General features: G+C 43.0%; 1 protein-coding gene across 1 annotated transcript in view; it reads left to right on the top strand.

The window, feature by feature from the left end:
* Window positions 1-261: 261 nt before the first annotated feature.
* Window positions 262-25,133, top strand: part of manba (mannosidase, beta A, lysosomal) — a 33,233-nt gene continuing 8,361 nt past the window's right edge. Inside the window, 12 exon segments of the mRNA XM_060925655.1 lie at window positions 262-557; window positions 560-744; window positions 11,756-11,850; window positions 11,989-12,094; window positions 12,270-12,440; window positions 12,528-12,651; window positions 20,520-20,689; window positions 20,812-20,922; window positions 21,004-21,155; window positions 21,309-21,426; window positions 21,527-21,613; window positions 21,697-21,864. Coding sequence (XP_060781638.1) covers window positions 539-557; window positions 560-744; window positions 11,756-11,850; window positions 11,989-12,094; window positions 12,270-12,440; window positions 12,528-12,651; window positions 20,520-20,689; window positions 20,812-20,922; window positions 21,004-21,155; window positions 21,309-21,426; window positions 21,527-21,613; window positions 21,697-21,864 — 1,506 coding nt within the window. The 5' untranslated portion in view covers window positions 262-538.

Below are 25,133 nucleotides of genomic sequence, written 5' to 3'. Positions count from 1 at the left end.
GACCCCAAACTTTTGAACGGTAGTGTATATTTGTTTATTTATTTATTTAGCTTATGTGCGCAGAAGATAAAATATTTTTAGGGGGTCCATAAAATACTGGAAATGACAAAATAAAAAAGAAATAGCTTCTTTACTTTATTCCAGCAATTTGTTATCTAAGTAAGTTTGTTTATTCCTAGCTCTGTAGTCTGTTCACGGTGTTTCCGTTCTGCGTTTTTTGAGCGCATCCACGGTGTTCTAAAGGCTCTAAGGTGGAAACACAACACCACACCACACGGATCACAAGTTCACCGTCAACATTTTCACATTCACGCTTTTAATGTTTGCATTATTTTCACACTGTCACCGTGAAATACTGTAACTTGCTGTGCTTAAACACACAGCGCTGCTGCTGGAATCTGCACAGTCATTCATCGGTCAGCTGACTGCGCATGCGCGTTTTTAACCTCAACCGGAAACTCAGCAAAGTGCTAAAAACTTTTGTGATTTTACAAGTAAAGCTACTGCACGGTTAGTGCTTTAGTATCAGACATGAGCCATGTGGAACAAGTCTGGACCACCTTCTGTGTTTTCCTAGCATTCTCTGCAGTGTTTCTACACTGTGTGAAGTCTCCCGGTTTGGGAGTGTATGAGCTGGTTCTGGACGGGACTTGGCACTTACAGAACTCTAATGGTTCTGTGTCACTTGAGGCTCGAGTACCCGGATGTGTTCATACAGCACTGCAGCACCAGCAGCTTACTGAGGTAATGATGCACCGATGAGCTTTCATTTAATCACGTTGTTTAAACTTTAAAGGCTCATATTTGGTATAAAGTTGCATAAAACATATTGAATCCTAAAATTTATTTATTTTGAAACTGGTTTAGGTGTTATACATACAGCAAAGTCAAAATGAAAAGTAAAATATGACAAAAATACTCCTGAGATACAAGCAGAATTTACTGATCAGATCAATCTGGGCTTGGTCTAATATTTTTAAGAAAGAAAGCACAACTTTATTCATCACGCACTTGTGAAATTCCTCTCTGCATTTAACCCACCTGAAGCAGTGAACACACACATACCCAGAGCAGTGGGCAGCCATGCTAACAGCACCCGGGGAGCATTTGGGAGTTTGGTGTCTCGCTCAAGGGCACCTCAGGCCAAGGCTGTCCCATATTAAAGTGCCATTCCACCATTGGATGTATTCTTTGGCATAAAATACAATATATTTTGACAACATATATAAATGGTATCACTAGATAGAGAAATCTTTTAGCTTCAAAATGATATATCAAACATAATTTTTTGACAACAAGTATATTAGTTCTGCGACCAAAGTCACCTACCCTTCTGCGCGTGATGTCATCGGCAGGTTCCCCTTCTTGTGTACCACGTGACGTGTGACGTGGCACATATTATCAGCAATGGCGGATAGGACGCGATAAAAATAATACCAATAAATCTAGCTAATACCAATAAATTTAGCTAACTGAAAGATTAACTCAAAATTTTTCGCAATTTTTTTGGCCCCCATATACGAGGAGAAATGACTCTCTCACTTTGGGGGTTTCCTGGTCTAAAAATAGACCGACACGTGGTACACAAGAAGGGGAACCTGTCGATGACATCACGTTTCACTACCGCGCGGAAATTAAAAGGGTAGGTGACTTTGGTCGCAAAATTAATATACTTGTCGTTGTCAAAAAATTATGTTTGATATATCATTTTGAAGCTAAAAGATTTCTCTGTCTAGTCATGTTGTCATAAAATATATTGTATTTTATGCCAAAGAATACATCCAATGGTGGAATGGCACTTTAACCTAATCATCATATCTTGTCACGATAGTGCTTTATCCAGGAGATGGCGGTATTGGTGACTTCTCTTATGGGGCTTTTCCACTACCAACGCGGCTGAGTTGGGCTGAGCCGTGCGGTGCTGAGTTGGGCTGAGTCGAGCTGAGTGGGGCTGTTGGGGTTGCATTTCGACTACAACCGCGCTGAACCGTGCTGGCTGGAAGTGGGTGGACACATTGGGTGGAGTTAGCGAAAGTGGGTGGACGTCACGTGATGTCATTAGGCGGCGCAAACAGTGACATCAGTGACCTTTTAAGCGGTAGTCTCACGACCCGGATAGTAAACAATAAACATGGAGGACATGGAGTCGTTAGTGTTGCTGGTCTTGGTGCTGTGGCTTGTCACCGACAACGCCAACAGATACTGGCAAGAGCGTATAGATGAGGCGAGGCGCATAAGGCTTCGTAATTCTTCTTCCGGGTTTACGGTGTTTACAGATCCCAGCGTGCTTGCGGAGCGTGTGTGGGCATGTGAGGACACTCCTCCTCACCAATCAGTGCACAGGGGAGTGTCTCCTCACGCCCCTAGCCCCACTCGGCTCAGTTGGGCTCACTTCAGCCTACTCCAAAACCGTGCGAGTTTTGGGTGCTGAGTAAGGCTGAAGTGAGCTCAGTCGTGCTGCTCTGAGGTAGTCGAAACGCGAGCCGTGTTGGGCTGAAGTGAGCTGAAAAAAGGTAGTGGAAAAGGCCCATTAGGTCCACATCAGAGCAGTGAGGACCTAGTGGACAGTCCCGTAAGATGTGGTCCATCGTCTGTGCTTCACCGCAGGGACATCTTGCATAGTCGCAATACCCCAACGTGCCAGGTTCTTCTTCGTTTTACCCACTTTACTCCTTGCCCGGTTCAATGTCAGCCAGTCCTTGCGACTGAGAGAGCTTCCTGTTGGCAACTGCTCTTGATGTTCGGGAAGCGCTGCATTGAGATTGGCGTCGTCTAGGTCTTTCCATCTTTCAAGGCGGAAATTTGATGTCTGAGCAGGGTCGAGAGGTTCAACAGTGACGAAGCTCTTGCACGAGGCAAGACGGCGAGGTACTTCCTGGTGCTGGTGAAGTGGATGGCGCTCATCGTTGGCCTGCTTGAACCGCTCTGCACGAGACAGAGCTTCTCGTCATACGTTGGGCGGTGCAATGCCCGACAGCCTGTACAAGCTTGGCGGTGGGGTCGCACGCATGGTTCCTGTTATAGTGCGGCATGCACTATTCAGTGAGGGGTCTACTTTGTTGGCGTGTGCAGACCTAGCCCAAACGGGAGCGCAACCTAATGTGTAATGACTGACAGCCTTCTATCCAAATCCCCCAGCCTTTATGCCACCAATGCAGAATCTGGGTGGCACGGTGGTGTAGTAGTTAGCACGGTCACCTCACAGCAAGAAGGTTCTGGGTTTGAACCCAGCGACCGGCGAGGGCCTTTCTGTGTGGTTTGCATGTTCTCTCCATGTCTGCGTGGGTTTCCTCCAGGTGCTCCGGTTTCCCCCACAGTCCAAAGACATGCAGTTAGGTTAATGTGGGGCGGCCTTGGGCTGAAGTGCCCTTGAGCAAGGCACCTGACCCCTGACTACTCCCCAGGCGCTCTAGTGTGGTTGCCCACTGCTCTGCGTGTGTTCACTGCTTCAGATGGGTTAAATGCAGAGGATGAATTTCACTGTACTTGAAGTGTGCATGTGACAAATAAAGGTTTCTTCTTCTAAGTTTTCTGAAGTTTCCTTAAAAAAAAAAAAAAATCAACCCAGGTCATCCATGTGGTATGTCACAGCCGTCTCCACTGAACAAATGCACCTTTAATGTAATATGCCTTGTACCAAGATTGGTGTCATGAAGGGTCAAGGGTTATATCCACCTAAATATTATTACTGTTCTAACAAACAGTCTCGAAATATGGACATTTTATTTGTTGCATGCGGCATGGTGGTGTAGTGGTTAGCACTGTCGCCTCACAGCAAGAAGGTCCGGGTTCGAGCCCAGCAGCTGGCGAGGGCCTTTCTGTGTGGAGTTTGCATGTTCTCCCTGTGTCTGTGTGGGTTTCCTCCGGGTGCTCCGGTTTCCCCCACAGTCCAAAGACATGCAGGTTAGGCTAATTGGTGGCTCTAAATTGACCGTGGGTGTGAATGTGAGTGTGAATGGTTGTTTGTCTCGGTGTCAGCCCTGCGATAACCTGGCGACTTGTCCAGGGTGTACCCCGCCTTTCGCCCGTAGTCAGCTGGGATAGGCGCCAGCTTGCCTGCGACCCTGTAGAACAGGATAAGTGGCTACAGAGGATGGATGGATACACATTTCTGAAAATTACGAAGACAGTAACCTACTGTTTTAAAGAAATTGCAATAAACTTGTATATGAACTCGAGGTCATTTTCTTCTGTCTCTCTTTTATGTTGCAATTATATATTGGGGGAAGCTATGGCCTAATGGTTAGAGAAGCAGCTTTGGGACCAAAAGGTCACCAGTTTGATTCCCTAGACCAGCAGGAATAGTTGAAGTGCCCTTGAGCAAGGCACCTAACCCCTAACTGCTCCCCAGACTGCCCTGGGTATGTTGTATGTCGCTCTGGATAAGAGTGTCTGCTAAATGCCATTAATGTAATACATTTTGGCCAAATGGTCCAGTAATTGTGTACATGCATGATTAGAAAAACGGGTTGAAGGAAGAAACTCCATTGCATTTTTAGGTCCTCTGTCTTGTACATGGGCATTTTGATGTTTAGCTCTTGTAATGGCACTCCGTTAGCTCTTCCTTGATTACTGTACCATTTCTAGAGTCAGTCGAAAAAAACCTCTTTTTCCACGCGAACGACGAGACATGACAACTTCCCTTGTCTTTCTAAAATGTTATGTTCTTTTTCTATGTTCTAAACTCTTTTCTATGTTCTTAAATTATCATTCATTTTTAACTGTTTTTAACTTTTAAATTATTATTCCTTAACTGGCCCTTACATTACCCGGCCCCTAATTGGTTAGGCAGGAAGACTAAGCAATTACAAACTTAAACATTCAGATTACTTTCAATATCTCTGAACAGTCCGACTTAAACTGGCTTCTTATGATTTTTCCTTTTTTCACATCTTCTCACTCAATCGTCTCTTCTGACGCTGCTTCTTCCAACAAGCACAGTTTGTTGACCGGTCTTTCCAAGATGTTGGTCTTGGTTTTTATCTTCACTCTTCACACCATTCCGCTGGAATCCAGTAATGTTTCAACTACTCTTCCCATGAGCCAGGAATTGCGAGGAGAAGAGCTGTCCACTAGTAACACGACATCTCCAGTAATAAAGTTTCTCCTTGGTCTTGACCATTTCTGGCGTTCTTGGAGGAGAGGAAGATACTCACGCATCCATCTAGTCCAAAATAAATCTGCAAGATATTGGACTTGCTTCCATCGCTTTCTTGTATATGTGTCATCTTTGTTGAAGATGCCTGGTGGCATGCTGGGTTGAGACTTCAGCAGCAATAAGTGATTAGGTGTTAGAGGCTCAAGGTCATTCACATCATCTGAGATACTTGTGAGCGGCCTGCCGTTGATGATGCTCTCGACCTCACACGTTATTGTCTGAAGACAATCATCATTCACAGCTTGTTCTTTCAACAGGGAATTGAGGATTCTTCGCACTGTGCGAATCTGTCTTTCCCAGATCCCGCCCTGGTGGGAAGCTGCTGGACTGTTAAATATCCACTTTATTCCCTTTGGTTGCAAAGCTCTTTCAATCTGATCATTATCCAAGTGCTGTATGGCTTCTCTCATCTCCCTTTCAGCACCCACAAAGTTTGTGCCGTTGTCAGAGCGCATGATGGTGACTTGACCCCTTCTGCTTACAAAACGTCGAATGGCATTAATACAGGAGTCTGTGTCGAGGCTGTCTGCAACTTCAATATGCACAGCTCTGAGGGTGAGGCAGGTAAACATCACGCCATATCTCTTGACTGTACTCCGGCCCCGCTTGACATCAAACGGCCCAAAGTAATCAACACCTGTGTTCGTAAAAGGTGGTTTGTCGGGCATAAGGCAGTCCTCTGGTAGGTTCGCCATCTTTTGCTCTCCGACCTTTCCATTAGTCCTGCGGCACACTGTGCACTTATTGATTATCTTTCGGATGGCAGAATTGGCTTGTGGGATCCAATACTTGCATCTTAGTTGTGACAAAACATAACTCCGTCCGCAGTATCCTGTTCTTTGGTGTATGTCTCAAAATCAGTGTAGCAACTCTACTGTGCTTAGAGAGTATCGCTGGATGTTTGACATCTTCTGGCATAGCCGTCTTGTTAAGTCTTCCTCCGACTCTCAAAATGCCATCTTGAAGGATTGGGTCTAGTTTGAACAGCCGACTGTTGCAACTGACTTGTTTGCCTTTTTGCAGAGCTTTGATTTCTTCTCCAAATTTCTGTCTTTGGCTAAACATAATTATCTCCTTTTCTGCGGCAGCCAGATCATCCAAGGTAAGTGATTTCCGTTCTATCGTTGTTTTGCATTTTTCCATATGCTGTCCTAACTTTGACCTTTGCCTTTCAGGGTCCTTTTCAGTTTGACTGATTTGTTCTTGTGAACTCTTTTCTTTCATCCTTCAGTTGGTGCAAAGTTTTCTTTACCTTTAAAATCCAGGCAACCGACCTTTTTAGCTTATGCCAGTCAGAGTAGTAGTAGATCAAATTGTTAATTGGTTCCATGTTATCTTTGACTTCGATTGTGTTGACTGTAACTGTGCTTTTGACTTCTGGATCGTTTTGAAGGCTTTCTTTCCTTTCTATAGGTTGGTACACCCCGTGATGTGGTATGTAGAACACCCTGTTGTCATCACGGTTCAGCTGATGTGCTGGAACTTGAACGGTGTAGTCTTTGTCAATAGTGGTGTCCATGAAGGCCTTGTACTCTTCATAGAACCCAGGATTCTTCTTGAACTTTCTGAGTAGAGTGGCTATGCGCTGTTCTGCCACACAACGATTATTAGGCATTTGAAGCCTTCTGTTCCTGAGTGGCAATCCAATGCTGTAATGTCCATTCTCTAAAGTTGCTGTTTCCTGCACAGACTGCATGAATTGTTTGTCTTCTTGTGACAACTCTTCTTTGTCGTCATAGTTACGCTCTGGGAAGTCAGCACTGTATTGTTGGACCAGCAACTTCTCAATTTCCATCACAGAGATCCTGTTCACTGAACATTTGAGGTGGTTTATTCTCTGTGTCGTCCAGCTCTTTTCTTATGGGCCCATTCACGACCCAGCCAACAGCAGTCTTCACCGCATAAGGTCCTCCATCTCTACTGTTGATGATGCGCCATGGCTCCATTGCCTTTGGACAGTTTGCTCCAATAAGTAGGCCTACATCCGCTTCTATTTCTGGCAAGCGTACTTCTTTGAGGTAAGGCCACTTCTCTATATCTGATTGCTTTGGTATGTTGTCAGTGTGAACAGGTATGTTGCTGTGAGTGTACACCTTGGGTAACTGAATATACTTGTCTTCCAGTCCACACACTTCCAGGTCTGATATCCCATAACTGTTCGTGAGTTTCTGTTCCCCAGGTTTGTTTTGACCCATGGTGCTGAGAAGTATTTGTGTTGGTTTCCCTTTAACGGTCAGTTTCCTTTGCAGGTCTCCAGTGCAGAACGTTGCTGTACTTCCTGGATCCATGAAAGCAAACGTTTCCACATACTTGTCACCCTTTTTTGACTTAATCTTCACTGGTACTATTGACAGCACACATTCAGGTTCTCCGGCCCCTGTGAGGCTGCAAGATTCTTGAGCGATAGAAACTCGAGCACATGATACTACTTCTTTGTGAGCACCACAAGCCTTCTCAGATGAAACAAAACTTACTTTATTTCCGTGGTCACCATCACTCTTGTCAGGTGAGACAGAAACTTCCCTTTTTGGTGTGTGTAGAATGTCTGGGTGCCTTAATGCACATTCTTTACACTCAATTCTTCTTTTGCAGAATTTGCTGAGATGGCCAGGGGTTAAGCATCCAAAACACAGGCCCTTTAACTTCAAGAACTCCACGCGTTCTTTGTGTGGCTGCATTTTGATTTGGCTACATGTAGCTAGGGTGTGCGATTGCTGGCAGTACAAACATGGCTTCTCAAAGGCAGTCCCTGTCTTGCTTGAGTTTGCTGGTTTCACATATGATCCTGGAGACCGTTGGTTTTCAGCTGAAATGTTTGTGGCAAAACTGCTTCCACGGATCTCTCTCTTTGCAGGATACCTTTCTTTATGCTCAGTTTTTCCAGTTGTGACTGAGCGGCTGTCTGGTATATTACCGAAGAGGGGATCGAGCATTATTTTAGCTTGGCGGTCTATGTAACTCACTAAATCAGCAAACCTTGCTCTTATGCCTCTTCGCTCTTTGATATCAAAAGCTTCAGCACGCCAGCGTTCTTTCATTTTGTAAGGTAGTTTGGGTACCACTGTTCGTAGGTTAGTAGGATTGTCCATCTCGTCTAAGAAGTCTATTGCTGCTTTTCCACTACCAACGCGGCTGAGTCGGTCTGAGCCGTGCCGTGCTGAGTTGGGCTGAGTCGAGCTGAGCGGGGCTGTTGGAGTTGCATTTCGATTACAACCGCGCTGAACCGTGCTGGCTGGAAGTGGGTGGACACATTGGGTGGAGTTAGCGAAAGTGGGTGGACGTCATGTGATGTCGTTAAGCAGCGCAAACAGTGACATCAGTGAGCTTTTAAGCGGTAGTCTCATGACCCGAATAGTAAACAATAAACATGGAGGACATGGAGTCGTTAGTGTTGCTGGTCTTGGTGCTGTGGCTTGTTGTCACTGACCACGCCAACAGATACTGGCAAGAGCGTATAGATGAGGCGAGGCGCATAAGGCTTTAGAAATTCTCGTAATTCATAATTATTCTTCTTCCGGGTTTATGGTGTTTACAGATCCCAGCGCGCTCGCGGGGCATGTGTGGGCATGTGAGGACACTCCTCCTCACCAATCAGTGCACAGGGGAGTGTCTGCTCACGCTCCCAGCCTCACTCGGCTCGCTTTGGCTCGCTTCAGCCCTACTCCAAAACGGTGCGAGTTTTAGGGGCTAAGCAGGGCTGAAGCGAGCTGAGTCGTGCTGTTCTTTGGTAGTCGAAACGCGAGCCATGTCGGGCTGAAGTGAGCTGAAAAAGGGTAGTGGAAAAGGGCCATATGTCCTCCATAGAGTTGCGACATCCAACCAAAAACATTGCATAAGCACTCAATGCCTTTCCATCATCTGACTTGATCTGCGGCCATTTTAATGCCTTATCGATGTATGCACTGGCAATCTGTAGCTCATCCCCATCGTGTTTATGAAGCAGACGCTTTGCTTCGTAGTAGCCTTTGCTGGGTGGCATGTGCACACAGCTGCGGAGTAACTCTTGGGGTTCACCGGCTGTAAACTGTTCTAAAAAGTACAATTTGTCTTGATCATTGTCTGTCCTTTGTTCTATTGAGTGCTCAAATGCTCTTTTGAACGATTTGTATTGCAGTGCATCACCTCTGAAGACAGGAATATCCTTCACGGGTAGCTGAGATTGCTTCTGTTGTTTAACTAGCAGTTCAGTAATTACATTCTGATTTTGCATGACCTTTATTACGTCCTCATCTCTGTTGGTTGGCGCATTATAGTTCAAATCTTGTGGAACCACATTGTGCCGCGTTTGTGGTGGTGCGTGAAAGTTCATGCTGCCTGATTGAAGAGGAAAGCTGGTTCTTTCTTGCTTCACGTTCCCACCTCGTAGCTTTTGTGCTTGTCTGTGGCTACTCAAACCATCTTCTGAGTTCTCGTATTCTTTGAGCACCTTTATTTTTGCACTGCTTTCAGCTAATGCAGTCTCCAGCTCAAGTTCTTCCTTTGCAACTTTTAAGTCTGGTCATTTCAGTCTCCTTTTGAGCTTGAAATGCAGCCATTTCAAGCTGCTGCCTTTTCTTCTGTGCAGCCGCACGTTCAAGCAGGGCTGCATGTTCCGCTTCTTGTTTAATGCGTGTTGCTGAGACTCGTGTTGTGGATGACGTGCGACTAATTTGAGATCCACATGGGCGGGTGTGCCCATCATCATTGACATCAGCCTGAGAAACGCTGTCACTTGGTGTAACAGTATCTTGGAGGTCAATGTCCTCATCCATCTCTCTTTGCAGTACAGATTCATGTACATCTGCAATCCATTTTTTAGTTTCTTTCATAAATTTTGTGATTGATGCCATTTTGGGTTCAAACCATTTTTCCTGGTCATATATTTTTTTTCATCTTCAGCCAAAAGATTTACGACTTCATTGTTGTGGCGACTAAGCCCCTGTAAATGAAGTGCAAAATCATTTTCCATCACTTCTTTGACTCTTTGTAAATTTTGAGCATCACTCTTCAATGTTCGCATACGAGCCCCAACCCCGGGCCTGGCTCCAGGGTGGGGCCCCGGCTGCGTCCTACCGGGCGACGTCACGGTCCTGGATTTTTTTCTCCATAGGGGGTTTTTGGTGAACTGCTCTTGGTCTGCCCTGTCACCTCGGACCTGTCTGCCTTGGGAAACCCTAACAGGGGCATAATGTACTATGTCTCTCGGCTGGCCTGGGAACACCTCGGTGTTCTTCCCGAGGAGCTGGCCGAGGTGTCTGGGGAAAGGGAAGTTTGGGCTTCCATGCTTAGACTGCTGCCTCCGCGACCCGGTCCCGGATAAGCGGAAGAAGACGAGACTCTTCAATGTCTCCACGTCCCTTATTTTACTTGTGAGAGCTCCTAAGTTGTGCTTCCTCAGTGCTATGTGCCTTTGTAATTTCTCCTGTAGTGCTTTCTCTGTCAGCTTGCGTGACCTTCCCTGTTCCATTGTATCCTCAAGACATCTTGGCTCCTTTTCATAAGCCATCTTATATTGCAGAGTAAAGGCTCAAGTAATATGCAAAAGCTTAAAAGCACTTTTCTTCATAAAACGAGTGCAATACAACCTTTCAAAATAATGCCAAACTCCACGTTGTTTGACTCAAGACTTGCATTACAATTCACAGGGGAAATCCGTAACTTGCATTTTTTTGTTTGCAGTCGCCCTTTAAGTTCGGCTCGAGCTCCGTAATTATCCACTTCACGTCTGCTCGTCTTACTGCACTTGGATATTACGAGGATCTATCAGTACCTTGTCTTGGAGAATATATCAAACAATAGTCCGTTTCTGCTTCAGCATCCTTGGGTGAGCTGTCCTCCTTTCCTTTCATGCAACGGGCCCAGCTCTCTCACACATACACAGTGCAACTCCAGCTCCGCTCGTTAAGCAAGTCTTTTGACTAAATGTAATGGCACTCCGTTAGCTCTTCCTTGGTTACTGTACCATTTCTAGAGTCAGTCGAAAAAACTCCTTTTTTTTTTTTTTTTTTCCTCCACGCGAGTGACAAGACATGACAACTTCCCTTATCTTTCTAAAATGTTTACTTAAAAACAACAAGGTGAATCACAAGGTCTGGCGCACGGTCAAAAGACTGTGTTGCTTCCACCGTGTTCTGACTCGAAACTAAGGTATACACAGTCAGTGATGTCACATCATAAGATTTAGAACATGGAACTCTTTTCTATGTTCTTAAATTATCATCATTCATTTTTAACTGTTTTTAACTTGAATTATTATTGCTTAACTGGCCCTTACAGCTCTGTATCAGACACCAGCTATTTTACAATATGTTGACCTCATAATCAGAAACGTGTTTACAATTGAGCATAATCATAGGGTTAATTAGGATTTGTTGGTGAGAATGAAGATACAGTAGTTATGTAGGATACAGCTGCATGATTTTTTTTTTTGGATGCTGTGTCAAACGCCTTTATTAGAAGCTGCTAGGCGTGTCTTTTTGATACTGACACAGCTCTGCTGTAATTTCTTTTTTACTTTAGGCCATTGCACGTTTATTACTGTAACCCCTGCTACCCTGTAAGTGTTCATGGTATAATCTGATGCTTAAGGAATAACTGTGTGCTTTAAATGCTCTGTAGGATCCATACTATCGGTTTAATGACCTGGTCTACAGATGGATCTCGCTAGATAACTGGACGTATACCACTTCGTTCTCTGTGCCTGATCATGTCAAGTATGTTATCCTACTGTACTACCTGCCAGCTCTCAGTATTAATTGAACACAAGGCTACACATTTCTCAGTGACTGCTTGCTGTACGACGACCATATAAACAAGATTAAGCTTATGTCTCAAACTGTGTGCTTCAACAGAGAGAGTAGGAGAGCTGTTCTCCTATTTGAAGGTGTGGACACAATTTCCACTATATCTCTAAATGGAGTCATCATCGGAAAGACAGACAACATGTTCCGGAGATATGTATGTAAAAACTTACTCTCGCACAGATCCTCCAAACAATGAATTCTCTCCGAACAATCATATTTTCATTTTAACATCCTGATAAGATGAGAACGTGATATTTTCTAATACTGACACATCAAACAAGTGATAATTCAGTGACTGAACAGTATATTATTTGTACATTCATTCTCAGGACTTTGAGGTTACAGGACTACTTAAAGATGTTAATGTTCTGGAAGTGTGGCTCATGTCAGCCGTGACCTATGCAGCAGAGCGAAGTCAAGCCCACACTTCATACAAAGTCCCCCCAGAATGTCCTCCTGCTGTACAGAAAGGAGAGTGTCACGTTAACTTTATTCGAAAGGTATATTAAAACTCGATATATAGTGTTGGCTCATACTAGTTCATCTACAACAGTGAGACAAAACTGTGTTGAGTTTGTGTGTTTCAGGCACAGAGCTCATTTAGTTGGGATTGGGGGCCATCTTTTCCCACTCTTGGCGTCTGGAAGGGTGTTCGTCTTCAGTCATTTAATACCCTTAGGCTGTTGAGCGTTATCGCCACTCCAAAATATGGTACAGTTTACAGAACTCTCTTGATAAGAACATGGTTTTCTCTTAAAATCCATACTGCACTGCAAATTCACAAACTTAGACATTGGAATTATAAGTTTGTTGCAGGGCTTTGAACCGGTTCAAGGAACGAAAACGAAAACCAGGAACATTTTCTATTTCACATGGAACAGAAACGAAACCAGAAACTTTATTATTTTTTATGTTCCGGAACAGAAACGCTTATTAAAAATAATGGTAACCGGTTAATACCGGTTTTTATTTCGTTCCTCAAAGTTTCCGTAGCCTACAAATAAAAAAGCCATTCTTCTCCTGCGCAAGTTTCTATGACCCGCTGGGGTTCACTTCCTGTGTGACGTTTGCTGACTGAATGGAGAGAGCGGGAGGGTGGACTACTATCACGTCTCCACATCTTAAGTAAGAGGTAAATATTGCAGTCTATCGTTATTCGAAAACGTCAATTTCAAACACGATATCAATATATTTGTCCACGTTAATGAGAGGCTCGCGAACATTAAATGACGTTAACCTCTGTTAGCCTATCAATGCATAGGGCCTGACTAGCCTTTGGTAACACACTAAACGAATTATCTTTCATTTTTGGCACTTTTTCTGTTTGTGTAGATGGGAAGACATACTGAGAATCCAAATCGCCAACATTTGAAATAATAATTGTTTTGAATTATTTCTTGTCTTATTTAATGAAGGTTGTAATAGAATTAGCCTACATTTGGCTTAAGCTGGATGAGACAGAGACATAATTTTATAGCCATTTGTTAAACAGCTGACAGGGAACGTAATTAACCATTCCGGGAACGAAATTTTTTTGTTCTAACCGGTTCGGGAACGTCTATTTAATGGTGGAACCCAAAACCGGAAATGTTAAAATTCTGTTTCTGTTCGGAACGAACCAATAGGAAAAAAATTCTGGTTCAAAGCCCTGGTTTGTTGTATGAAGTCAGAATCAAACGTGTAGAATCAGTGTGGTGCTTATTTGGGCAAATGCAATATTTGTAATCATAATCCATATCATAGGTCACATTACAAGATGACAGGGTTAGCACAGGAGTATCCATGACCATAATCTGCAGACACAACAAAACTGGGAAGTCAGACTAGAAGTACAAAACGGGGAACCAGAAAACCCAGAGAAACACGGCACAGAAATGCATATAAATGAATGCGATTTTGCCCTGGGACAATGGAACCAAGGGCTTAAATACACAAACCAATAATTCACTAATAATTCACGTAATAGGTGAGTACTATAGGGATCAACACCAAGGATGGAATCAAAACAAGTAGATCTCGAAACCAATGGCGTTGATGACGATGCCTTTCCTGCCAAGAAGTCTAGTCCATGAAATACATTTAAAGGTCCACTATGTAGGATTTAGAGGGCTGTATTAGCATAAATGGAGTATAGCATTCATAAGTATGTTTTCATTAGTGTATAATTACCTGTAACTACGAATTGCTGTTTTTGTAAGCTTAGAAAGAGCCCTTTATATTTAAATAGGGTGTGGGTCATTTTCCATGGAGTCACCATGTTGTGCCATTACAGTAGCCCAGAACAGATAAACCTCAAGAGAGCACCTTTCACATTTTTACAAGTGGCATCATGAATCTGGAAGGAAGCACTGGAAGGAGGAAGAGAGGAAAAAAAATAAGAGGAATCAGTGTTTGCTGGTGCTGGCTACCAAGTTTGAGAACCCAAATTTTGAAAAATGGAGGATCATACTTTTTAATTAGCATGAGAAGAAGCAAGGGAAAGTGAATGTAAGTATTGGAAGTGCTAGTGTTGTACTTGAGACTGGTCTCAAGCAGTGGCGGCTCCTGAATTTTTTTTCAGGGGGGGCAATTTTCCCCCGTTATGTCTACACGGACCATAAATGTCCACAGGACTGAAGTAAATTGACCTAGGTAGCAAGTCAATAGTCAACCAGACCCAGAAAAACACCACGGTGACTGGAGCCCTCAGTTTCGTCTTTGCCTTGTAGAGCTAACTCGAACACTCCAAAATTTCACGCGTTGGATGAGCCGGTTTAATATGTGCCTGTTCTTGCTCACCTCATCGTTGTGGTGGTGAACTGCTAGCCTGTAGCCCTCATCCGGTTGTGTAGCGATGTTCACTCTCCCAAAAGCCGAAAATTTCAGGCAGCTGCCCATGTGAATCTTTGATGACTCATGTTTTTTTTTTTATTTTCTCTGACAAATGATGCATGTCCGAAACTCCAGTGACCGTCCAAGCAGTGTTGTCCATGGAGCCACCTCCAGGGTGGAAAAGTAAGCAGGGGGAGCAGAAAACCGCTGAGGCGTCCTCGCAGCCAGCTCGCCAGGATTCGTGCTGGGACCATGTTGAAGTAAAACCTCGAGTATATGATTTCCCCCCTTGTCGAAATTTGTTTTATGTTTAGATTTGGTTGAGGGGGGGGGTCCAGCTTGTTCTGTTGCCAATTTAGCTCGATTTGATCGCTGACTAAATGGAACTTCTTTTAAGGACCGCACTGAATTGCTTTCCGCATCCATCTCACCTCAGAAACTGAGCGGATCGAACCATAGACATATAAACATAGACGCCGCATTGAGCTGGTGGCCCCGTTGCTGGGATACGTCAGAGTGTCCGCCATATTTGATGTGGCAAATCTTCCCCGTAAACCAATGCAAGTAAATGGACCGAACTTCATAAAGCCCCTTTCTACAATAATATTTAACTCGATGCCTTTTCACCCATTAAGACACACGTATATTTGGGAAACAAACAGGCATCAAAACAGTATATATAACTTTTAATGTGATGGTTATAAATAGCGTGCGAAATACCCTGTACACTGCAAACTAGCGACAGATATGTGATAGATAGCTCAGGTAAGCTAATTAGTCAGCATACTGTAGCAAGCTACCGAAACCTGAGGCCACAATAGCCAACCTACAAGACTGAATATGATAAATGATGGAAATAGTGGAAAAACTGGAAATAGTGAATGAAAATAAAAATTTACTGTTTTATTTATTGAGTCACCACACAGACCTACTCTCGTTGAATAAAGTGAGCTGAATGACCGCCAAACTGAGTTCGGCCAGGTTCTAACGTCATACCAAAACAAAATACATCACTGATTCCTTCACATTCAGAAAGGTTAAAAACATTCATCATACGTTCAAAAACGTTCATCATAGTGTGGCACTGTATTATCTGATTCTCACTGCTTATAACTCTACACCTACCCGGTGGAGATGAGCTGGGAAACCTGAAGACTGAAGGAACAGTATTGAAAAGTATTTTTCCAGTCTCACCTGTGAAAGGTAATCCCATGTGATCTCGTTCGGACGGTAAACCTGTTGGTACAGTTAAACGCAGCACGTGAATAAGGCATCTTTATTCTCGGCTAATCTCCACTTTGCCACATCCAATATGGCGGCGAGGATGACGCATGATTCTACACAGAATGCGGCGTCTATGTTTATATGTCTATGTCCGCATCCATCTCACCTCAGAAACTGAGCGGCTCGAACGCAACTTTGCCGTGCTTCGCAGTGACGTAAGCACGTTAGGGCAAGCCCCCCCCGGAACCCATAGAGATTGCATTGAAGTGTCAGTCAGGAGAAAAAAAAAATATTAACATGGGACTCTATCGGTGAACTCTTGGGCGATTTTCAGCATGACTGAAATCACCCCAAAAGGGGCGGTACTCTAGAAGCAAGACCACCCTGATTGGACAATGATACCCAGAGACAGATTAAAACGGCCTCGAGCAGTGCTGGTGAAAGTTTGTTTTAAAAAAAGAAAAAAAACTTTTTTCGTTTTGGCAATGTGTCGCCTAATCGCCCTTATGCACCAGCCGCCCTTGGTCTCAAGACCACTTTTTGAAGATCTCGGTCTCATCTCGGAATTGATTGCATTTTTACTCAGTCTTATCCCGGTCTCGGATATAGAGGACTGGATTTTATTTGAAGACCAGTCAAGACCACAACTATGGGGCGTTCACTAAATTGCTTGTGCATTGTCTGATTTATTTGTTAACATTACTGTGATTGGATGTAAAACTTCCTGCTTCAAATGCAACCAATAACGTGACCCGTTGCTAATTCAAAATTTTTGTTACTGTTAACGGCCGTCACCCCTCCCCGCCCGCCTTCACACACATTAGTCTGGTTCTGGTCTTGACTCAGTCTCGCCCTGTTTTGGTATTGGTCTTGACATGGTCTCACCCACTCAACGTCTTGGTGGTGTCTTGATATACTGTGGTCTTGGTCATGACTTAGTCTCAGTTTAGTTGGTCTTGACTACAACACTTGGAAGTGCGCTTCAGACACCTGATGATCACCATACAATATTAAGTGCTTGGAAAAGGAGGGGTGGGGAGGGGTATTCATTTGGTTGCAAGCAACTAAATCCTACGTAGTGGACCCTTAATTTTAAAATATGTTTGAAATAGGAAGGAAGCTTTGAAGAGAAAACTATTTCAGATGTTTGACCTTGGTGTGACCATGACCCTTTTTGGATCAATTCCAGAATCTAATCAGTTCATCTGCTGGTTAGAATGATAATTGCATATAAATCCTACAAACATTCAGCCACTCATTCTCGAGATAGTGTATTAATGAGAATTTTGGATGAACACACGACCAGTTACATGGACTGACCAATGGCAAAAATTGTAAATGGGTCCGTCTTAGAAACTGGTCTCTCATTTGGGGCATTATGGTCAAAAAATAAATTTTCTAATTTTACTTTTTTTTTTTGGTTTTACCTAACAATGTTTCTTTTGTCATGTTTGATAAGAATAAAGATAGGATCTTGCTTTATCTGGCCTCCACTGTGGAAATTATTTTTGATTACAATTCAAATGCTTTTGTAAAATTGATTTACATATAGCTACATCATGAAGAATTAAAGCCCCTCCTTCACAGATGAGTGAAAATATTGAATAAATTTCCTCTTTTTGATTGCTTGGGTTAAAAATGCCAAGTTATGATGACTGAATTGATAATTCACTTAAATATGAATAATGTGATACATTTTGGGTATTTGATATGGCGAAATAGGACACAATGGAAAAATCAAGAACATACCGGAAAGATGAGAATAACGGCGGTGGTAAAAGAACAGCAACTGTACCGGCTGAAGGTCGCGCGGGTCTCTGCTGGGGCGTGTGAGCAATGGGACATCACTATCGCACCAGGCGGGGGCGGGGCAAAATGACTGGCCGTAGATTCTATCAAAAGTTCGATCTAAATTGACCATGATGCAAAATATTGGCCAAAAATATGCAAACACTACGAAATATGAAAGTAAAATGAAAAAGAAACATTCTACTGCCTTATACTGCAAGACTAAAACAAAATAAAACTGTCAAAACTCTCCTTTTCAGTGATAACGTCCGAACAGATCACTCACGTAACAAAGACCGCAAATGGAAGCACAATCAACTTCTAACTGTTGAAGTGGAAAATTCCATTCTACACATGCAAATTACAAATTGTTAATGTGTGTCCTTCCCCGCACACAACACGCTACGGTAAAAAATAGACCACAACTCATTTTATAGCTCAGAAATTCATACAAGACCAGCTACCATCGTAACATATTCTGTAAGAAACCTATTCTATACCTAACTTTCAGCTTTTGTTTAAAAAAAAAAAACTAAATCGCAGATTTATAACTAAATTTTTATATGGTGTAGTGATTTTAAGTTACTACTTTTAGTGAGGTAGTGACCTTGACCCTGAGGCTTTCCATTTAGATCAAAACACATGATCGTATTGGTTTTGGGTCTGCAGAAAATGGAGTAACAACGGTGATCAAATATTTTGCATGATGTTTTATTACGGTTATAATTATTCTGTGAGCGCACCAATCCTTAGGTGTATAAAGTTACAACTTAAAATACAATTAGTGATAACTGTAGACTTTTCAGTGGACTACAGCCTTTTTAAGGGAATGCGATGTAGTCAACCATTTATCATGTCCCAGATCAAGCTGCCATTTTTCCACAAATTTGAAGAATTTTTGCCAAATTCTGAATATTGTTCACATCGAAGATTTAGTTTTATCTGTATTATTTCTTTCATCATTTTATTTCAAATTAAAACCAACACCACCATTCAAAACTGTATAGTTTATTGACTGTGAGTATATTTAGTGGGGTACCCCCACAGTACCCAGTTTTTGAGACAGACCCAAATACATATAAAATGGACTTTGAGTTCCTGAATATGACTGTGTAAGTAAAATTTCTGTATGACTAACAGGAAGAAAGTTATTCTAGAAAAACTATTGCATACGGTTGATCTTGCTGTGACTGTGATCCCTGTTTGGATCTATTCCCCAAATCTAATCCATTCATTTATAATGATAATTACATAGAAGTCGTACAAACATTCAGTCATTCGTTCTTGAGATATTGTCCTAGCGAGAATTTTGGATGGATGCACAGAAACATGGACGGACAACCCAATGCAAACAAAGAGGGATGTTCTATGCAGGAAGGGGGAACATGTGACAAAAAGCTTCTGCTTGGCAAATTAAAAAAAAAAATAATAATAATAATTATATATATATTTATTTAATCAGCACATATAGCTTTTTCTGTTTCTTTACAACTTGTAGATATACTTATCACTTGCACTCACTGGCCACTTTGTTTATGCAATTATCCAATCCAAAGCATAAAATCATGCATATGCAGGTCAAGAGCTTCAGGTAATGTTTATAAAATATCAGAATGGGGGGAAAATGTGATCAGTGACTTTGGCTTGGTTGTTGGTGCCAGGTGTGGTGGGGTAGGTTGGGTGTTTCAGAAAGTGCTGATCCCCTGGGATTTTCATGCAAAACATCCAAAGCCCCCCCCCCCCCCCCCCCCCGATATTTGATATAATCCTTAAATGAAGCTTGTCACCTGTATCTGTATGATTTTATGCGCTGTGCTGCTGCCACATGATTAGCTTTAGTATAATTGCATGAATATACTGGTGTTCCTATTAAAGGAACAGTCCACCATACTTCCATAATGAAATATGCTCTTATCTGAATTGAGACGAGCTGCTCCGTACCTCTCCGAGCTTTGCGCGACCTCCCAGTCAGTCAGACGCGCTGTCACTCCTGTTAGCAATGTAGCTAGGCTCAGCATGGCCAATGGTATTTTTTGGGGCTGTAGTTAGATGCGACCAAACTCTTCCGCGTTTTTCCTGTTTACATAGGTTTATATGACCAGTGATATGAAACAAGTTCAGTTACACAAATTGAAACGTAGCGATTTTCTATGCTATGGAAAGTCTGCACTATAATGACAGGCGTACTAACACCTTCTGCGCGCTTCGGCAGCGCATTGATATCTGAGCTCCGTATCAATGCGCTGCCGAAGCGCGCAGAAGGTGTTAGTACACCTGTCATTATAATGCGGACTTTCCATAGCATAGAAAATCGCTACGTTTCAATTTGTGTAACTGAACTTGTTTCATATCACTGGTCATATAAACCTATGTAAACAGGAAAAACGCGGAAGAGTTTGGTCGCATCTAACTACAGCCCCAAAAAATACCATTGGCCATGCTGAGCCTAGCTACATTGCTAACAGGAGTGACAGCGCGTCTGACTGCGTCTGACTGGGAGGTCGCGCAAAGCTTGGACAGGTACGGAGCAGCTCGTCTCAATTCAGATAAGAGCATATTTCATTATGGAAGTATGGTGGACTGTTCCTTTAAAGTGAATGACGATATTCAATGGTATGCAAATAGCAAAATGATAACACTAACACTTTTTTTTTTTTTCTCAAAATAGTTAGAAAGAATCTTAAAAAAGGTCTTGAAATATAGCGAAAGTTCACTTTTCTTTTGCATTCCTTGGGGCCTGTTTTCTCTTTCTTCAGACTCTGTCCTGTCATGCTGGACTGTGGAAGCAGAGTTGTACTTTGATGTTACTGCGGTCTCAGTGGGTGTCATCCATGTGTCTATGCCACAGTTACAGTCCGAGGCAAAATTTCCTCTTTTTCTCACACCTGAACGAAGCAACACCTCCGTACTCCTTCAGATCAACCAGGTAAACAAGGAACTTTTATCTTAATTAAACCCATGTCAGATTGGGATAAGCAAATAAATAGCAGATTATATTGTGTAAATTCAAATTATTCCAATAAAATGTAATGCAAAATCTGTTTGAAGAATGTGACAGTTGATCTCTGGTGGCCCTTTGGACATGGACAACAACCACTAAAGGATCTTGTAATAGATATCAACATGGAGAATGGAGAGACATTTCATGCAGAGAAACTGGTAAAAAGACCATCATTTGTTTGTTTATTCTCCCCCTTTTTACCCACATTCTTTCACTCACTATTTGGTTTCTGGATACAGGTAGGTTTCCGTACTGTGGAGTTGGTACAGGAACCTATTCCTGCTTCTCCTGGCCTCAGCTTCTACTTCCGTATCAACGGGCAACCCATTTTCCTGAAGGGTTCAAACTGGATACCAGCTCATGCCTTCCAGGACCAGATTACTGCAGTCAAGTGAGACTTTTATAATCTAGTCTCACTCAAGAATCCACCTTTTTCATGTTATGATAATCTATTTAATAGATAGGAGATATCCCCGGCTAACATGCAAACTAACATGAGTTCTTTTATTCTAACCTTCTGATTGTTCATTTCTTTGTTTGTTAGTTTGACTCAACTGCTCGTGTCTGCACAGATGGCAAACATGAATGTTTTGAGAGTATGGGGTGGTGGAATCTATGAACAAGAACTTTTCTATATTCTGTGTGATCAACTAGGCATCATGGTACTCATTCTTGCATTATGTTATAAATCTATTCTGTGCTTATTCCTTGTTCTGTGAGATTTGTTTTTGTGTGAGGTTTTGGTTCTCTATCTGGTTTCAGGTTTGGCAAGACTTTATGTTTGCATGTGCGCTATATCCTACAGATCAAGATTTTATTGACTCGCTGCGAGAAGAGGTCATTCAACAGGTAGATACACACTCATCCCCAAACACAACAAACCTTAAACCTTCAAATTTGCACAATTAACGGGCTAACGTGCTGTGGTTCAGGTAAGACGGCTCAAGTCGCACCCCTCCGTGGTCCTCTGGAGTGGAAACAATGAGAATGAGGCGGCTATAGCAGACAACTGGTTTTCTATTCCTCCTGCTGAGAAGCCTCGCTATGTGAAGGACTACATTCAACTGTATGTGGACAATATCAGAGAGATTGTACTGCTGGTGAGTTGCACATTTGCACAGATGTCTAACTCAAGTGTGAAGTAGTTTTTAGTTTCACTTGCATCTTAACAAGTTTTCTTAACATGAAAGACCACAGGAATAAAAGTCTCATTTTGAGTAGAATGCTTTTTACTTAATGATATACATGTATACCACAGTTTAAAAAAAAAAAGTTACTTAAAAATGAAAATGCATACTTCAAAACATGTACAGAATTTATATGTATACAGGGAGCTCCTGAATGGTGCAGCAGAAAAGCCAGTTGTGTGTGTATATGTGAGCTCGTGTATGCAGAAGAGGGCAAATGGCTCTTTCCTCTGTGTGTTACACTGCCCTGCATGAGCAGCAGTTTGAAAAGATGTAGTTGGCTGGCTTCATGGGCTTCACCTTTTCTGGTTGGGAGCAGTCATATGATGGGGAGGGCTGGCTGATGAGTATGAAATAGACAGATAACCGAAAATATGAAAAAATTCTTAATATGTTGTCCATTTTAATATATTGAAATATAAATATGCATACAAGCTTGTAAACTAAGAGCTAGTATGATTGTTATAAATATTTCTAATATAATAATAGCCATCGCAGAAACAAATTTGTTAGAGGGGCCATATGGCTAAAGATTATCTTCTGACAAGAACTACAAATAACAATAGGTGGTATATTTTATGAATAAATTGTCAGTTTCATTTTTTCAGGTATTTATCTTTCCCTTTTATTATATGACTGAATATAATTAAATACTTGCTTAATCCTAACTTTTTGTATCAGACAACAAAACCATATTATTCTCAGGCCGACAAGATGGAATCCACCGGGATGGAGTAGCTCTTATACTGGACAAGCCAGCCAGTAACGCACTTGAGGAATGGTCACCCATAAATGAGCGTCTCTTGACTGCAAGATTCATAACTAACCATTTAAAGGTCACCATAGTGCAGTGCTATGCTCCAACAAATGAACGTGAGGATACCCACAAAGATGCACTCTACCAGCAGCTCCAAGATCTGGTCGACAGGACCCCTCGCCATGACATCCTTATTGTCATGGGAGACATGAACGCACAGATCGGAGGAAGTAGAGAGGGTTTTGAGCATACCCTGGGCCCGCATGCTTTTGGCAACCGTACAGACAACAGGAATAGACTTGTACAGTTCTGCTCAATGAACAATATGAAGATTGGCTTATCACTTTTTGAGCATAAGGACACCTACAAGGTAACATGGTTATCAAATGACCACACAACTAGGACACAGATCGACCATATCGCCATTGGTCCAAGATGGAGGACCCCATGTCTACAAGATGTCCGTGTATACAGAGGAGCGGATGTCGGCAGTGACCACTACTTCTCTATTGCCAAAATAAAGATCAAACTAAAGAGGCAAAAGAAGAAGGCATCTCTACCCAAGAGGTTTGACACCAGCAAACTGAAAGATCCTGCTACAAGAGAGCAGTTTGAGGCCTCCCTGAGAAACCGGTTCTCTGCTCTAGCAGACCTGCCTCCAGGGTCAACAGTATGGTGGGATGAGCTGAAGGAAGCAATGACTGCAGCGGGGGAAGAAGTCATGGGCTACAAGAAGTCCCTCCGAGAAGCTTGGATCAGCGATCACACCTGGAAACTAATCAGTGAAAGGAAAACCCTCCACCAGAGGAGATACAACAAGAAGTCTGGCGGCAATGCTGTCCACCATGAGTACATGGAGAAGAACAGAGAAATGAAGTGCAGTGTCCAGAGAGATAGATGGGCATGGATGGAGAGACAGGCAGAGGAAGCAGAAGGAGCAGCAGCCTGGAATGATATGTGAACTGTATACCAGATAGCCAAAATGATCACTGGCAGTTCCAAAGCCCACTCAGGCCCAGTCAAAGCGAAGGACGGGACCCTATTGTCGAAGGGAGAGGACAAACTTGCCAGATGGGCAGAACACTTCAAGGAAGTCCTCAACCGTCCAGACCCTACTTCACCACCAACGGTTTTCGATGAACCGTCGCACCCACTACCCATTGACACCGGTGACTTTACAGAAACTGAAGTCCAGGAAGCCATCAAGACCCTGAAGAACAACAAATCACCAGGCATGGATGGCATTACTGCCGAGATGCTGAAAGCCGGGGGTGACTGCACTGTCCAATGGATGTGTCATCTTTGCAACCAGGCCTGGAACTCAGGAGAAGTACCAGAGGACTGGAAGAATGGAGCAGTAGTATGCATTCCCAAGAAAGGCAACCTCGCAGAATGCGACAACTGGAGGGGAGTGACACTTCTCTCCATACCGGGGAAGGTGTATGCTACATGCATCTTGAACCGCATGAGAGATGCGGTAGACCAGGTCCTCTGGGAGCAACAAGCTGGATTCCACCCAAAGTGATCTTGTGCAGAGCATATATTCACTCTACGGTGAATCATCAAGAAATGTACAGAACTACAAACACCACTGGCCATTAGTTTTATTGACTTTCACCAAGGCTTTCGATAGCATCCATAGGCCCTCACTATGGAACATTATGCACTCTTATGGAGTTCCAAGTAGACTCACCTCTGCAATCAAGCAAATATATGCTGACTCAAAGTGTTGTTTGGACGGACGAGGGATACAGCGGGTGGTTTGATGTTATAAGTGGTGTCCGCCAAGGATGCATCCTGTCACCAATCCTTTTTGCCATGGCTATCGACTGGGTACTTGGGAAGGCAACAAAGGAGAGGAGGATACAGTGGGTACAGGAAACAAAACTAGCAGGCCTTGACTTTGCTGACGACATTGCTGCGCTGGCTGACTGTACACGAGACCTCCAACCCGTAGTGAACGACATAGGCTCATCTGCAAGCAGCATTGGACTCAGCATCTGTGCCAAAAAGACAAAGAACATGCTGGTAGGGACACACCCCACACCAACAAGTGTGATCATTGACCAGAACGAAGTGGAAGTGGTGGAGAACTTTACCTACCTAGGGAGCTCCATCAACAACAGAGGATACATGGATAAAGAACTGGACTGCAGAACAGGAAAGGCCTCAGCTGCTTTCAACCAGCTTGGCAAGATCTGGGCTAGTAAGAAACTTTCCCTCAAGACAAAGCTGCGGTTTTACAACACCAATGTTCTCTCCGCTCTCTTGTACGGTTGTGAAACCTGGCACATGAAAATAAGTCAAGAAAAGAGACTGGATGGCTTTGATAGTAAATGTATGCGGAAGATCCTGGGCATCAGATGGGATGATTTCGTTACCAACAGGGAGATAAGAGCCAGAACCAACCAGCAACAAGTGTCTG

The sequence above is a fragment of the Neoarius graeffei genome, chromosome 7 (assembly GCF_027579695.1).
Source record: "Neoarius graeffei isolate fNeoGra1 chromosome 7, fNeoGra1.pri, whole genome shotgun sequence".
NCBI classification, from domain to species: Eukaryota; Metazoa; Chordata; class Actinopteri; order Siluriformes; family Ariidae; genus Neoarius; species Neoarius graeffei.
This window is presented reverse-complemented; position numbering and strand designations above follow the sequence as displayed.